The following is a 17,926-nucleotide window of genomic DNA, read 5'->3' as shown; positions in this document are numbered from 1 at the left end:
CCTCTGGACAACAGTTTTGGTAATCCCGCACCTCCTCCTAACTTACAAACTACAAATTCTCTGCATTATATTCACACCACACATTGCCCTCAGACATGACATCTCCACTGCCTCCAGCCTTCTCCTCGCTGCAACATTCATCATCCATGCTTCACATGTAGAACTATATTTTTTAAATGAAAAGGAACAGTACTGAATGTAAAACATTGCACAAAAGTTCTTTGGAAAACTTAGCCGAAATTAGATAAGGAATATTATGGCTGAAAAATTACTTTTCTTAATACGTATTAGAGTATATGGTAGAATAGGTTCCAAGTACAGTGGACCCCCGCATAGCGAACTTAATCCGTGCAAGAGGGCTGGTCGTTATGCGAAATGTTCGCTATGCGAATTAATTTTCCCCATAAGAAATAATGGATATAAAATTAATCCGTGCAAGACACCCAAAAGTATGAAAAAAAATTTTTTTTACCACAAAAAAATGTTAATTTTAGTACACACAAACTGAAAAAGGCATGCACAATTACATGACACTTACTTTTATTGAAGATCTGGTGATGATTGATGGGATGGGAGGAGGGGAGAGAGAGTGTTAGTGTTTAGAAGGGGAATCCCCTTCCATTAGGACTTGAGGTAGCAAGTCCTTTTCTGGGGTTACTTCCCTTCTTCTTTTAATGCCACTAGGACCAGCTTCAGAGTCACTGGACTTCTTTCGCACAACATATCTGTCCATAGTGGCCTGTACCTCTCGTTCCTTTATGATTTGTCTAAAGTGGTTCACAACAGTGTCATTGTAACAGTCACCAGCACGGCTTGCAATAGCTGTGTGAGGGTGATTTTCATCAAAAAAGGTTTGCACTTCAAGCCATTTTGCACACATTTCCTTAATCTTTGAAGTAGGCAATTCCTTCAATTTCTCTCTCCCCTCCTTTGAACCAGTTTCCCCAGGTCTGGCCTCTTGCTCTTGAAGTTGATCTATCAGCTCATCAGTGGTTAGTTCTTCATTGTCCTCCTCCACCAACTCTTCCACATCCTCCCCACTAACCTCCAACCCCAAGGACTTCCCCAATTCCACAATTGATTCCTCAACTGGTATACTACTCCTCTCAGGGTTAGCCTCAAACCCTTCAAAATCCCTTTTGTCTACACATTCTGGCCACAGTTTCTTCCAAGCAGAGTTCAAGGTTCTCTTAGTCACTCCCTCCCAAGCCTTACCTATAAGGTTTACACAATTGAGGATATTAAAGTGATCCTTCCAAAACTCTTTTAGAGTCAATCGAGTGTCTGTGGTCACTTCAAAGCACTTTTGAAACAGAGCTTTTGTGTACAGTTTCTTGAAGTTGGAAATGACCTGCTGGTCCATGGGCTGCAGGAGAGGAGTGGTATTAGGAGGCAAAAACTTCACCTTAATGAAGCTCATGTCCCCATAAAGTCGCTCTGCCACGTCTGTAGGATGACCAGGGGCATTGTCTAACACCAGGAGGCACTTAAGGTCTAATTTCTTTTCAGTTAGGTAATCTTTCACATTGGGGGCAAATGCATGGTGTAACCAGTTATAGAAAAATTCCCTAGTGACCCATGCCTTACTGTTTGCCCTCCACAGCACACACAAATTATCCTTGAGGACATTCTTTTGCCTGAACGCTCTGGGAGTTTCAGAGTGATACACTAATAAAGGCTTAACTTTGCAATCACCACTAGCATTGGCACACATCAACAAAGTAAGCCTGTCTTTCATAGGCTTATGTCCTGGGAGTGCCTTTTCCTCCTGAGTAATGTAGGTCCTGCTTGGCATTTTCTTCCAGAACAGGCCTGTTTCATCACAATTAAACACTTGTTCAGGTTCCAGTCCTTCAGTTTCTATGTACTCCTTGAATTCATGCACATATTTTTCAGCCGCTTTGTGGTCCGAACTGGCAGCCTCACCATGCCGTATCACACTATGGATGCCACTACGCTTCTTAAATCTCTCAAACCAACCTTTGCTGGCCTTAAATTCACTCACATCATCACTAGTTGCAGGCATTTTTTTAATTAAATCGTCATGCAACTTCCTAGCCTTTTCACATATGATCGCTTGAGAGACGCTATCTCCTGCTAGCTGTTTTTCATTTATCCACACCAATAAGAGTCTCTCAACATCTTCCATCACTTGCGATCTTTGTTTCGAAAACACAGTTAAACCTTTGGCAACAACAGCTTCCTTGACTGCCGTTTTCTTGCCCACAATAGAAGCGATGGTTGATTTTGGTTTCTTGTACAACCTGACCAGGTCGGTGATACGTACTCCACTTTCATACTTATCAATGATCTCTTTCTTCATTTCAATGGGTATTCTTACCCTTTGAGGTGTAGGGTTGGCACTAGAAGCTTTCTTGGGGCCCATGGTCACTTATTTTCCACAAACAGCACCGAAAACACTGTAATAATACGAAATATTCCGAGTGTATGCTTGAATGTTACCGCGGAGGCTGGCTGGTAAACAATGGGACGGGGGGCACATGTGAGGCTGGCTGAGGGCGCACATTGGACGCGTCTCGGACGAAGGTCGCTGAGCGGGTTTTTGTCCACTATGCGGGGCAAAATTTTAGCGAACAAAGCGTTCGCTATGCGGATTGTTCGCTATGCAAGGCGTTCGCTATGCGGGGGTCCACTGTATAGTGGAACCCCGAGTTTCGGCCATAATTCATTCCAGAAGGCTGTTCGAGTGCCGTTACCAAATGAATTTGTTCCCATAAGGCATAAGGAATAATGTAAATTAGAATAGCCTGTTTCAGACCCCCAAGAATGCACTTACAATAATACACTTACATAGTTGTTCAAGTTGGGAGGTGGCCGAAACCCGGGGTACCACTGTTCCTAATTTTCATGAATGCCTTAATGTTGCTAGTTGGGGCCCTACTGTACCTTCTCACTTGATCTTTGATAATAAAATGCTTACTGTTTTTAACTAATGCATATGTGTCAATTGTGCATGCTGAATTTCGGTTCATCTAGGGGATTATCAGGAATTTACCTTCAGCTTTATTCTCTAGATTGATTAATAGTCCTAGTGGATATTCATTATTTTCAAGTGATGTGTAGACTGTATCAAGAATCAGTTTTATGGCAGCATTTGTTTGGGGAGGGGGGTGAGCATGAAACTAAGCTGACATGTTGAATGTGCTGTGTTTCCTTATGTAATAATACACCTACCATCCGACTTTCGACCTGCTTGACTTACGACCACTCGACTGACAGTGTTTTTTATGCCAAATTTCTGGGAAATAAACAACTATTTGTATTGTACACATTGTTTATTCTAAACCTTACAGTATAAAATACAGTACTAACAACATAAAAAGTAAAGTAAAACATGAAATACCAAAATAAAACAATAAAATAAAGTCATTACAAAAATGTTTTGTTGATATTGAGTAGTAAAGTTCGACTTACGACCATTTCGACTTACGACCGGTTTCTCGGAACCGAACTCAGTCGCAAGTCGGATGGTAGGTGTATATATTTTTTACAATATTAGTAGGTTAGATATTGGCTTGTAGTAGTTTGTCAGTGGTATTTCCACATGCAACTTTCTTGAGTATGAATTGAGGGTATTTCTGTTTAATCACCTGCTTAATATTGTAGCAGTTACAATAAGTTCTCACTTAATGCGTCAATAGGTTCTTGGAAACTGCGACTTTGAGCGAAATGACGTATGTATAACGAAACCAATTTTACCAGTCACTTTTTTTATTAATGGCACACTTTTTTCTGTTTTTTGTGGCCACAGACATTAGGGTTGCACAGTGCACCTTTAGCACTCGTTGCAACAGAGTTAAATCAAGAAATAAATGTTTGCAAAATGAAAATTATAAGGAGCACCTACCACCACGCAGTTCATAATCAAGCACAACAAATATGGTGGGCTTGCTGAGCACTTTTCTACTGCATCGTTTGTTGTCGTACATTTGTATGATTATCGTTTACTTTACGAAATTTTATTTTACAATAGTTTGTATTCATTGTATTCATTCAATTTTTTCTAATCATTATAACAAAACGATGTTGAATGAAATGATGTTATTCAAGAACCTGCTGTATGTTGTAGAGTTATCTTCAGTAGTGTTTGGAGCTAGGTTTATACAAGAAGTTAGTGTAGTTGCTTGTAAGTTCAGTTTTTTATTGGATATCCAGATTTGTAATGACCTATTTATTTTGTGCATACTGAGATATGCAGAACAAAAGATATGAATGTGGAATTAAATGCTATTAATTATTAACTATGGAGAGTATTTACTCAATTTTTACTTAAAAATTGTATTATGTTATCTTTCACTAGTTACTTCATGAGGACAATGATGGCATGTTGTAATGCAGTGGTACCTCGGGATACGAACTTAATTCATTCCAGAAGGCTGTTCGAGTGCTGATACCGAACAAATTTGTTCCCATAAGGAATAATGTAAATTAGATTAATCCATTTCAGACCCCCAAAAATACACTTAGAAAGTCCCATACATAAATACACTTACATAATTGTTTGCATTTTGAGTTGTTCGTATCCTGAGGTACCACTGTACATATAATGAGGATTCATGTGGGCCCTGCAATCAGTCATAAGTTTTGAACTCTCCAGAAACTATATTTTTTTCCAGCTGGTTCCATGGTAAAATCAGTAGAGATGAAGCAGAAGGCCTACTGAATCCACCTGAGGATGGTCTCTTCCTTGTCCGAGAATCTACAAACTTTCCTGGAGACTATACACTTTGTGTGTGTTATGAAGGCAAGGTAAGAGACACTTTATTGATTGTCCATAAAGAATAAGGAAAATCTCTCAGGTGTATTTTTTTTTTCTAGCTGTGTATTATCAGATAAAATTGTCCCTGTATATGAATCAGAGTGTTCCATTTCAGGTTTTAGTCTGAGTTACTTAAGCTAATGTTAATGTTTAGGTCACTGATGAAAAATTGCTCCTAGCCTGAGTGAAGGTGCAAATATAAATCGATGAAGCAAGTTGAGTACGTATATAACACAAGGTAAAATTGGGTTAGTATAAAAGAAGCTCCTGTTATCTGTGTAATTATGATTGGAATACCATGCTACTTGTTGCCTTGTTAAATGCTGAATGACCTTAAGGGTATACCTGGAGAGGGCTTCAGGGGTCAATACCCCCACAGCCCAGTCTGAGACCAGGCCTTGTGGTGGATCAGGGTCTGATCACCCAGGCTGGCTGTTACTGCTGGCCACACGCAAACTAATGTACGAACTACAGCCCGACTGGTCAGGTACTGACTTGAGGTGCCTGTCCAGTGCCTTCTTGAAGACAACCAGGGGTCTATTGGTAATCCCTCTTATGTATGCTGGGAGGCAGTTGAACATTCTTGTGCCCCTGACACTTATTATGTTGTCTCTCAGTGTACTTGTGGTGCCCCTGCTTTTCATTGGGGGAGTGTTGCATCTCCTGCCAAGTCTTTTGCCTTCATAGGGAGTGATTTTCGTGTGCAAGTTTGGTACAGTGGACCCCCGGTTATCGGCCGGTTCTGTTATTGGCCAACTCGATTGTCGGCTAGTTTTTTGGCGCCTGGTTATTGGCCATTAATTCGGTTATCGGCTGTTTGGGACGCGTCCAAACGGCCGGCTAGAGCCGCTTGCGTGTCAGTTTGGCTTTGCAGTGCAACTGTGAGATAAGTAACCATGGCTCCAAAGAAAGTTCCTGTGGTAAAGAAAGTGAGAAACACCATGGAATTTAAGCGTGAAGTGACAGAAAAGTTTGAAAGTGGTATGAAGGTGGTGGAACTTGCCAGGATGTACAGCAAGAATAAATCAACAAATACATCCATCCTGGCAAAGAAAGAACAAATCAAAGGTGCTAATGTTGCAAAAGGAGTAACTTGTCTAACTAAACAAAGGCCACCAATAATGGAAGAGATGGAAAAGTTATTATTATTGTGGATTAAGGAAAAAGAATTAGTGGGAGACAGTGTTGTGGAGTCTATTGTTTGTTAGAAGGCAAGGCATTTGCATGAGGATCTTGCAAAGAAAATGCCTGGAACAAGTGCTGCAGCTTGTGAATTTAGGGCCAGCAAAGGATGGTTTGATAGATTTAAGAAGTGTAGTGGCATACACAGTGTTGTAAGGCATGGTGAGGCTGCAAGTTCTGACAAATGTGCGGCTGAAAAGTTTGTTCACGAATTCCAGGACTATGTAAAGGCTGAAGGATTCGAACCCCAACAACTGTTCAGTGGTGACAAAATAGGCCTGCTTTGGAAGAAAATGCCAAAAAGGACCTACATTACCCAGAAGGAAAAGGCACTGCCATATGAAAGACAGGCTTACTCTTTTGTTATGTGGTAATGCTAGTGGGGATTTCAAAGTGAAGCCTTTACTCATGTATCACTCAGAAAATCCCAGAGTGTTCAAGAAAAACAATGTCATGAAGAACAGATTGTGTGTGATGTGGAAAGCTGATCATAAGGCATGGGTCACAAGGCAAATTTTCAAAGAGTGGGTTAATGATATGTTTGGCCCAAGTGTGAAAAATACCTCCTGGAAAAGAAATTGCCACTCAAGTGCCTCCTGTTACTGGACAATGCTCCTGCACATTCTCCAGACTTGGAAGATCGAGTGTTTAGGGACTTCTAACACCACTCCTCTCCTCCAGCCCATAGACCAGCAGGTTATTTCTAACTTCAGAAAACTCTACACAAAAGCAGTTTCAAAAGCGCTTTGAAGTGACATTGGGCACTCAGTTGATCCTAAGACAGGTCTGGAGGAATCACTTCACTGTCCTCCATTGCATAAGCCTTATAGGTAAGGCTTGGGAGGGAGTGACTTCCAGGACTTTGAACTCTGCTTGGAGAAAACTGTGGCCAGATTGTGTCCAAGAGAGGGATTTTGAAGGGTTTGAGGCTGACCCTGACCCTGTGAACTCTATTGTGGCACTGGAGAAGTCCTTGGGGTTGGAGGTGAGTGGCGAGGATGTGGAAGAGTTGGTGGAGGACCACAGGGAAGAGCTAACCACTGAAGAGCTGCAAGAGCTTCATCTCGAATAGCAACAGACTTCAGCTGAGGAACTTGCTTCAGAGGAGGAGGAAGAGGGAGTGAAGGAGGTGCCTTCTTCAGAGATTAAAGAGGTGTGTGCAATGTGGACTAGGGTGCAAGCTTTTGTAGAGAAACACCACCCTGACAAAGATGAAACAAGCCATATCTGCAACATGTTTAGTGATAAAACCCTGTCCCACTTCAAGGAAATCTTAAAGAGACACCAGAAACAGAGCACTCTGGACAGTTATTTTGTGAGACAGGGGTCCATTGACTCTCAAGCTGGTCCTAGTGGCACTAAAAGACAAAGAAGGGAAGTAACCCCTGAGAAGGCTTTGCTACCTAAAGTCTTTATGGAGGGGGATTTCCCTTCCAAACACTAACTCCTCCTTCCATTAATTCTTATGGGAAATATTAATTCGGTTTTCGGCCATTTCGGTTATTGGCTGACCTTCTGGAACGCATTACGGCCGATAACCGGGGATCCACTGTAGTTTCAATCCCATACAACACTCTTCCCTCCTGGTACACTTGAACAGTTCTTCAAGGTGGGCTGGCTAGATAGGCCTACTATAAAAGTAGTTTGATAAGGGCACCTAAAAACCCTGTCAGCTTATGAATCCAGTCAGAGGATATCTTATTTTTCAACGAATCCGGTTGGGTGTTAAGAGCATCTAGAAACTCTTTCAGCTTTTGAATCTGGTCATTGGTTCATTTATTTTTGGACGAATCCAGTCAGTGGATCACTTATTTTTTAACTAATCTGGTTTGTGATTTTGGACTAGCTTGTGAAAAGGCTACCAGAATATTATTAATATGTTCAGTTTGATAAAAAAAGTATAACTTGCGTGTTGGAGAAACTGGTGACTTCTGGCAGCTCCTACTGTGATGAATGGCCGGTAACCTCTAGCACACTTTTTTACAGCCTGAGGTTTTTAGGCACTTATAGATCACTGTACAGTGATACCCCGAGTTTCGGCCATAATTTGTTCCAGGAGGTTGTTTGAGTGCCGTTACAAAACAAATTTGTTCCTATAAGGAATAATGTAAATTAGATTAGTTGGTTCCAGACCCCCAAAAGTACACTTACAAAAGCACTTACAATAATACACTTACCTTTTCATACTGGGGTTACATTACCCTTCTTCTTTTAACCCTTTGACTGTTTCCGACGTATAAATACGTCTTACGAGCCAATGTTTCTGACGTATTTATACGCACAAATTCTAGCGGCTTCAAATCGAGCGCCAAAGGCCTGGTAGGCCTACACGGGAGAGAATGGGTCTCAGTGGTCGGTGTGCACCCTGTGAAAAAAATCTGGGACCTAGCGGTGCATTGTGGGAACGCCATGTTGTCAGTCCATTTTCACCATGCCTCTCGGTAAGAAGTTCCTCACTCCTCGGCGGATTGGAGGTCTTTTGTTCCCAAGTGATAGCTCTAACAGCGATGAAAATGTCAGTGACAGTGAATTCAAGGGTTTTCAAGTGAGTGTTACCGAAAAAAGTGCCCAGGATAACGTAAATAGTGACGAAAACCCAGATGACCCACAACCTTCGACCTCTGGTGCTGTGCCGGCTTGTTCACGTTCACGTTCGCCTGTACCAGGACGAAAGAGGAAACTATTTGGTCGTGTACAACACCCTGATGATAGCAGTGATAGTGATAGTGATAGTGATAGTGATTTCAAGGTCATTGAAAGCAGTTCTAGTGACAGTGAGAGTGAATATTCCCCAGTGAAGCGCCAGTATGTACGACGTAGCATGCGGTCTGGTAGTGTTTCATATGTTGTTCCAAGGGGAAGGAGAAACTCTGGGAGCACATCCCGTGGCCCAACACCACGACCTGATAGTGAAGATGACGATATTGTAACGATGGGTATGAATGGTGACAGTGAGGGAGGAGGCAGTGGTGGTGATAGTGAGGGTGGCACGGCCCATGTGGCACCATCACCGGGCCACGCTACTAGCCACGCGGCTGACTCAGCAGAACAACCAGCCTCACCCTACCCCACACTGCCACAACCTGCACCACCACAACCTGCACAGCCACAACCACAGCCACAACCACGGTACAATATCCAGACCCCACCAGCAGACCGCATCTGGGATTGGCAGGACGGTGACGAGTTTGTTCCCAGTCCCCATGACTTTGATGAAACACAAAGTGGAATAAAGCCATCTTGTCCACTTGGGAACAATGCCAGTGAACTGGACTGCTTTGAGTTATTCTTCGATGAACCCCTGATGGACATCATTGTCAGGGAAACCAACACATACTGTGAATACACCATGGCAAATACAATTCTCTCACCAAAATCACGGCTACACAAGTGGAAGGAGACAACTGTGGCAGAGATGTACCTGTTTTTTGCCACAATAATGCTTATGCCACATGTGTATAAGCACACTGTCACCACATACTGGACAACAGATCGCCTGATTTCAACTCCAGGTTTTAGTGACATTATAGGTGTCAATCGTTTCCTGATACTGTTGCGTATGTTACACTTTTCAGACAAAACCAGGCCTGACAGAAGCGACAGGTTATATAAGATAAGAAATGTGTTTATGTACCTGAAACAAAAGTGCTGCATGTATTTTTATCCCTTCAGGAAGCTTGTTATTGATGAGTCCTTGATTTTATTCAAAGGAAGACTCTCATTCAAGCAATATATACCAAGCAAGAGGAAACGCTTTGGTATAAAGCTATTTGTACTGTGTGATTGCAGAAGTGGTCTTGTTTTAGATATTATTGTGTACACTGGCAGTAATACTTTGAGAGATACCATGAAGTTATTGGGTATCTCTGGTGATGTGGTTCGAACAATGATGGAACCATATCTTGGTAAGGGGCATATGTTATTTACTGATAACTGGTACACAAGCCCCTTACTCAGTGATTTCTTGCGAGTGAACTTGACAGACGTGTGTGGCACAGTGCGTGGTAATCGCAAACATATGCCAAGGTTCGACGCTGGCACTCGCAGAGGTGAGGTGCAAGCCTTTGCTGCCAATGACATCATGGCATTTCGGTGGCATGACAAACGTGATGTCACATTGTTGACATCAGTTCACACAAACGAAATGGTACCCAGTGGCAGGGACAACAGAGAGACCAATGAACCCATTCTAAAGCCTGCAGCTGTCATGGACTACAACCTCAATATGCGCTTAGTGGACAAATGTGACATGCAGATTGGGTTTGCAGACTGTGTACGCAAGAGTTATAAGTGGTATATCAAACTTTTTTTCCATCTTGTTGATATCTCTATGCTAAATGCTTATAACATATACAAGTTGAAGACCAACAAAACACCAAAATATGGTGAATTTTGCCTGTCAGTAATCAGACAAATAATTGCAAAGTACAAAGGAGCAACTCCTGCAATAGACCAGCGCCCACAGACGTCATCTCGTTTGAGGCCTGGTGATCACTACCCCATACAACTGCCTCCTACTACTGCCAAGAAAAATGCTCAGAAGAGGTGTTATGTATGTATGCATACCACAAAACGCCCACAAACACGCAGAGACACTCGTTTTATGTGTGAGGAGTGTGAAGTGCCCCTCTGCATATACCCATGTTTCAAAGAGTTCCACAAGCTGCAGCAGTTCTAGGAACGTGGTTAGTGACTGTACATATGTATATATATTATGGAACAATAGTAATAAACATTGTTTTGTATTGTTTGTTTGTGTAAACAAAGTGTATACACAAACTAATAGTGATAAAGTTTGTTCTGTTATTGTGTTGTAAATAATGAGTGTATATTTGAACAATGCACCTTACATTGGTCTCACAGGCCACATAAGTTACCTGGAAAAGAAAAATATTGAAAAATGCAAGAAACCTTTGAATTAGAGTAAATAAAAGAATACCGGGTGGGCGGCAGTCGCCGCTGTTGCCGTACGCACGTCAATTTCTGCAAACTTTGCGGCTCTATATCTCGGTAAGTACTGATGGCAAAAAATTTTTTTTAGGCTTAAAACACTAGTAAAAATATTCCTAACATTTTCATAAGAAAAAATAATTTTTTTTTTTTTCGAATATTTGGCGACATAGAATGACAGTTTCAGAGACGGGCCTGAAACAGTCAAAGGGTTAATGCCACTAGGACCAGCTTCTGTCTAGAGTCACTTTATGATTTGAAGTGGGACAAGGTTTTGTCACTGAACATGTTGCAGATATGGCTTGTTTCAGCTTGGTCAGGGTGATACTTTTCAACAAAACTTTGCAACTCATTCCACTTTGAACACATGTCCTTAATCACTGAAGAAGGCACCTCCTTCACTCTCTTTTCCTCCTCTGAAGCAAGTTCCTCAGCTGTGGTCTGATGCTGTTCCAGTTGAAGCTCTTGCAGTTCGTCAGTGGTTAGCTCTTCCCTGTGGTCCTCCACAAACTCTTCCACATCCCCGTCACTCACCTCCAGCCCCATGGACTTGCCCAATGCCACAACACCTTCCACAACAGGCAGAGGGTCGGCAGGGTCAGGGTCTGCCTCAAACCCTTCAAAATCCCTCTGGATCATGTTCTTCGCTTTCTTTACCAAAGGGCTTGCACTAGCTTTCCTTGGGCCCATGGTGACTTATTTAGCAGTTGCAATCACAAAAAAATGGATTATTACATAGGAACCCGCGGGGTGAGGGTCACGTGTTGGTAAACAGTGGCGCACTGAGCATGAATGGTGTGGGAGACTGGCTTTGTGTGCGCGGTGACGGACGGACGGGTACTGGACGGTCGCCGAATCATGAGTCTAATCACAAAACTCGAGGCCAAATTTTGCCGAAAAAACTTGCCGAAAGTTGGATTTCACGAAGGTCAATGCTGCCGAAACTCGAGGGTCCACTGTAATGTAAATTGAATTAATCCATTCCAAACACCCGGAAGTATCAACAAAAAAATTTTTTTTTTACCTTAAAGATAGATTTTTTTTTTTTTTCAACAAGTCGGCCGTCTCCCACCGAGGCAGGGTGACCCAAAAAAAGAAAGAAAATCCCCAAAAAGAAAATACTTTCATCATCATTCAACACTTTCACCACACTCACACATTATCACTGTTTTTGCAGAGGTGCTCAGAATACAACAGTTTAGAAGCATATACGTATAAAGATACACAACATATCCCTCCAAACTGCCAATATCCCAAACCCCTCCTTTAAAGTGCAGGCATTGTACTTCCCATTTCCAGGACTCAAGTCTGACTACAGTGGACCCCGGTATTCGATATTAATCCGTTCCTGAGAGCTCATCGAATACTGAAAATATCGAAAAGCAAATCAATTTTCCTCATAAGAAGTAATGGAAATCAAATTAATCCGTGCAAGACACCCAAAAGTATGAAAAAAAAATTTTTTTTACTACATGAAATATTAAGTTTAATGCAATAGAATAATTACAATAACAATAAAATAATTGACACTTACCTTTAATGAAGATCTGGTGATGATTGATGGGATGGGAGGAGGGGAGAGGTGTTAGTGTTTAGAAGGGGAATCTCCTTTCATTAGGACTTGAGGTAGCAAGTCCTTTTCCGGGGTTACTTCCCTTCTTCTTTTAATGCCACTAGGACCAGCTTGAGAGTCACTGGATTTCTGTCGCACAACATAGTGGCCTGTACCTCCCGTTCCTTTATGACATTCCTAAAGTGTTTCACAACATTGTCAGTGTAATAGTCACCAGCACGGCTTGCAATAGCTGTGTTAGGGTGATTGTCATCAAAAAAGGTTTGCACTTTAAGCCACATTGCACACATTTCCTTAATCTTTGAAGTAGGCAACTTCTTCAATTTCTCTATCCCCTCCTCCGAAGCAGTTTCCTCAAGTGTGGCCTCTTGCTGTTGAAGATGATCTATCAGCACATCAGTGGTTAGTTCTTCATTGTCCAACTCTTCCACATCCTCCCCACTAACCTCCAACCCCAAGGACTTCCCCAATGCCACAATGGATTCCTCAACTGGCATAGGATTCTCAGGGTTAGCCTCAAATCCTTCAAAATCCCTTTTGTCTACACATTCTGGCCACAGTTTTTTCCAAGCAGAGTTCAAGGTCCTCTTAGTTACTCCCTCCCAAGCCGTACCTATAAGGTTTATACAATTGAGGATATTAAAGTGATTCTTCCAAAACTCTTTTAGAGTCAGTTGAGTTTTTGTGGTCACTAAAAGCACTTTTGAAACATAGCTTTTGTGTACAGTTTGTTGAAGTTGGAAATGACCTGCTGGTCCATGGGCTGCAGGAGAGGAGTGGTATTAGGAGGCAAAAACGTGACCTTAATGAAGCTCATGTCCCCAGAAAGTCGCTCTGCCAAGTCTGTAGGATGACCAGGGGCATTGTCTAATACCAGGAGACACTTAAGGTCTAATTTCTTTTCAATTAGGTAATTTTTCACAGTGGGGGCAAATGCTTGGTGTAACCAGTCATAGAAGAAGTCCCTAGTGACCCATGTCTTACTGTTTGCCCTCCACAGCACACACAAATTAGCCTTGAGGACATTGTTTTTCCTGAACACTCAGGGAGTTTCAGAGTGATACACCAATAAAGGCTTCACTTTGCAATCACCACTAGCATTGGCACACATGAGAAGAGTAAGCCTGTCTTTCATAGGCTTATGTCCTGGGAGTGCCTTTTCCTCCTGAGTAATGTAGGTCCTGCTTGGCATTTTCTTCCAAAACAGGCCTGTTTCGTCGCAATTAAACACTTGTTCATGTTTCAAGTCTTCACTGTCTATGTAATCCTTGAATTCCTTCACATATTTTTCAGCTGCTTTTTGGTCCGAACTGGCAGCCTCACCATGCCTAATCACACTATGTATGCCACTACGATTCTTAAATCTTTCAAACCAACCTTTGCTGGCCTTAAATTCACTCACATCACTACTAGTTGCAGGCAATTTCTTTACCAAATTGTCATGCAACTTCCTAGCCTTTTCACAAATGATCGCTTGAGAGCTGCTATCTCCTGCTATCTGTTTTTCATTTATCCACACCAATAACAGTCTCTTAACATTTTCTAACACTTGCGGTCACTGTTTCGTAATCACAGTTGCACCTTTTGCAAGAACAGCTTCCTTGATTGCCGTTTTCCTGGTCACTATAGTAGAGATGGTTGATTGGGGTTTATTATACAACCTGACCAGCTCCAACACATGCACTCCACTTTCGTACTTTGCAATTATCTCTTTCTTCATTTCATAAGTCATTAGCGCCTTTTTTCTCGAAGGGTTGGCACTAGAAGCTTTCTTGGGGCCCATGGTGACTTATTTTGCAGAAACAAGCACCAAACACAGTGATAATATGGATAATATGGAATGTACCGAATGTATCCTTAAATGCGCGCACACTGGCTGGCTTGTAAACACTGGTACACACGGGGCAGTTCAGGCCACACGTGGACACATCTCGTACGAATCGTATCGAATACTGGGTTTTCAAACGAATACTGAGGCAAATTTTTTGCGATATAATGCATCGAATACCGGATTTATTGAATACCAATGCCATCGAATACCGGGGGTCCACTGTATATGAAAATAACCAGTTTCCCTGAATCCCTTCACTAAATATTTCCCTGCTCACACTCCAACAGATCGTCAGGTCCCAAGTACCATTCGTCTCCATTCACTCCTATCTAACACACTCACGCACGCTTGCTGGAAGTCCAAGCCCCTCGCCCATGAAACCTCCTTTACCCCCTCTCTCCAACCCTTTCGAGGACGACCCCTACCCCGCCTTCCTTCCCTTATAGATTTATATGCTTTCCATGTCATTCTACTTTAATCCATTCTCTCTAAATGACCAAACCACCTCAACAACCTCTCTTCTGCCCTCTGACTAATACTTTTATTAACTCCACACCTTTTCCTAATTTCCACACTCCGAATTTTCTGCATAATATTTTCACCACACATTGCCCTTAGACAGGACATCTCCACTGCCTCCAACTGTCTCCTTGCTGCTGCATTTACATGCACAAAAGAATGAACATTACACATGACACTTACCTTTATTGAAGGCTGTTGTTGATGGACAGAAGACAGGGAGGAAGGGAGAGGGAAGAGAGGTTATTGTTTGGAAGGGGACTCCCCTTCTATAAGGACTCTAGGTTTATTTTTATTATCACACTGGCCGATTCCCACCAAGGCAGGGTGGCCCAAAAAAGAAAAACTTTCACCATCATTCACTCCATCACTGTCTTGCCGGAAGGGTGCTTTACACTACAGTTTTTAAACTGCAACATTAACACCCCTCCTTCAGAGTGCAGGCACTGTACTTCCCATCTCCAGGACTCAAGTCTGGCCTGCTGGTTTCCCTGAACCCTTTCGTAAATGTTACTTTGCTCACACTCCAACAGCACGTCAGGTATTAAAAACCATTTGTCTCCATTCACTCCTATCAAACACGCTCACGCATGCCTGCTGGAAGTCCAAGCCCCTCGCACACAAAACCTCCTTTACCCCCTCCCTCCAACCCTTCCTAGGCCGACCCCTACCCCGCCTTCCTTCCACTACAGACTGATACACTCTTGAAGTCACTCTGTTTCGCTCCATTCTCTCTACATGTCCAAACCACCTCAACAACCCTTCCTCAGCCCTCTGGACAACAGTTTTGGTAATCCCGCACCTCCTCCTAACTTCCAAACTACGAATTCTCTGCATTATATTCACACCACACATTGCCCTCAGACATGACATCTCCACTGCCTCCAGCCTTCTCCTCGCTGCAACATTCATCACCCATGCTTCACACCCATATAAGAGCGTTGGTAAAACTATACTCTCATACATTCCCCTCTTTGCCTCCAAGGACGAAGTTCTTTGTCTCCACAGACTCCTAAGTGCACCACTCACCCTTTTCCCCTCATCAATTCTATGATTCACCTCATCTAGGTACTCTAGGTACCTAGTCCTTATCAGGGGTCACTTCCCTAGCCATTTCCCTAGCTTAAATATAGATTTACGTGCAGAAAAGAATGACAAATATTTTTTTTTTTTCAACAAGTCGGCCGTCTCCCACCGAGGAAGGGTGACCCAAAAAAAGAAAGAAAATCCCCAAAAAGAAAATACTTCCATCATCATTCAACACTTTCACCACACTCACACATAATCACTGTTTTTGCAGAGGTGCTCAAAATACAACAGTTTAGAAGCATATACGTATAAAGATACATAATATATCCTGCCAAACTGCCAATATCCCAAACCCGTCCTTTAAAGTGCAGGCATTGTACTTCCCGTTTCCAGTACTCAGGTCGGGCTATATAAAAATAATTTTTTTTTTTAACAAGTCGGCCGTCTCCCACTGAGGCAGGGTGACCCAAAAAGAAAATACTTTCATCATCATTCAACTCTTTCACCTCACTCACACATAATCACTGTTTTTGCAGAGGTGCTCAGCACACAACAGCTTAGAAGCATATACGTGTAAAGATACACAACATATCCGTCCAAACCGTCAATATCCTGAACCCCTCCTTTAGAGTGCAGGTATTGTACAGTGGTCCCTCAATAATCGTCCATAATCCGTTCTTGGAAGTGGGACTATTATCAAAATGGACGATTTTCGAATCAATTTTCCCCATAAGAAATAATGTAAATCCAATTAATTTGTTCCAGACACCCAGAAGTATCAACAACAATTTTCTTTTTACCTAAAAGATTGATTTACATGCACAAAAGAATGAACATTCAACATGACAGTTACCTCTATTGAAGGCTGTTGCTGATGAATGGAAGACAGGGAGGAGGAGAGAGGGAAGAGAGGTTATATGGAAGGGGAATCCCCCTCCATAAGGACTCTAGGGCACTAATAAAATGTATAAATGAACATTGGTAATAGGGGTAGTTGCTGAGTGGAACGGTCTGCCTAGTAGGGTGATCGAAGCTAAAACATTGGGTAGTTTCAAATTTAGGTTGGATAAATACACGAGTGAGAGGGGTTGGATTTGATTCGGGCTTACACCTGAGCTTATTGCTTGGGTAGCATTTGTTCTGTTAGTGGGTTGGATTTGTGAAGGACCGGCCTAGTATGGGCCAGCAGGCCTGTTCCAGTGTTCCTACTTTCTTAAGTTCTTATTTAACATCACACTTGCCAGTAGGGTGATCGAGGCTAGGACCTTGGGTAGCTTTAAGAAGAGATTGGACAAATATATGAGTTGGAGGGGCTGAGTTTGATTTGTGTCATTGGGTACGGGAGTAAATTCTTGGGTAGCTTTGGGTAGAGGTCATTTTGATAAGGACCTGCCTTGTATGGGCCAGTAGACCTGCAGTGTTCTTCCATTGTTATGTTCTTATTGGCTATTTGTTTGTGTGAGAGAGGGATGGCAAGTTTATTGTTGGAGAATATGACACTAATATCAACTCTATGGCTTATTTATCTATCACAATTCAACTAATCTAGGTAGTAGGTTGGTAGACAGCAACCGCCCAGGGAGGTACTACCGTCCTGCCAAGTGAGTGTAAAACGAAAGCCTGTAATTGTTTTACGTGATGGTAGGATTGCTGGTGTCTTTTTTTCTGTCTCATAAGCATGCAAGGTTTCAGGTACGTCTTGCTACTTCTACTTACACTTAGGTCACACTACACATTCATGTACAAGCATATATATACACACCCCTCTGGGTTTTCTTCTATTTTCTTTCTAGTTTTTGTTTATTTCCTCTTATCTCCATGGGGAAGTGGAATAGAATTCTTCCTCCGTAAGCTATGCGTGTTGTAAGAGGCGACTAAAATGCCGGGAGCAAGGGGATAGTAACCCCTTCTCCCGTATAAATTACTAAATTTAAAAAGAGAGACTTTTGTTTTTCTTTTTGGGCCACCCTGCCTTGGTGGGACACGGCCGATGTGTTGAAAGAAAGAAGAAAGAATTCAACTAATATGACATAATAAACAATATTAATAACATAGAAACATG

General features: G+C 42.3%; 1 protein-coding gene across 14 annotated transcripts in view; it reads left to right on the top strand.

The window, feature by feature from the left end:
* Positions 1–17,926, top strand: part of Csk (C-terminal Src kinase) — a 457,260-nt gene that overhangs the window by 331,065 nt on the left and 108,269 nt on the right. For all 14 annotated transcript variants that reach the window (XM_070092392.1, XM_070092396.1, XM_070092386.1 and 11 more), the window contains one exon: positions 4,638–4,770. In XM_070092392.1, coding sequence (XP_069948493.1) covers positions 4,638–4,770 — 133 coding nt within the window. The remainder of the gene's footprint in view (positions 1–4,637; positions 4,771–17,926) is intronic.

Source organism: Cherax quadricarinatus, chromosome 39, assembly GCF_038502225.1.
Source record: "Cherax quadricarinatus isolate ZL_2023a chromosome 39, ASM3850222v1, whole genome shotgun sequence".
Lineage (NCBI taxonomy): Eukaryota > Metazoa > Arthropoda > Malacostraca > Decapoda > Parastacidae > Cherax > Cherax quadricarinatus.
This window is presented reverse-complemented; position numbering and strand designations above follow the sequence as displayed.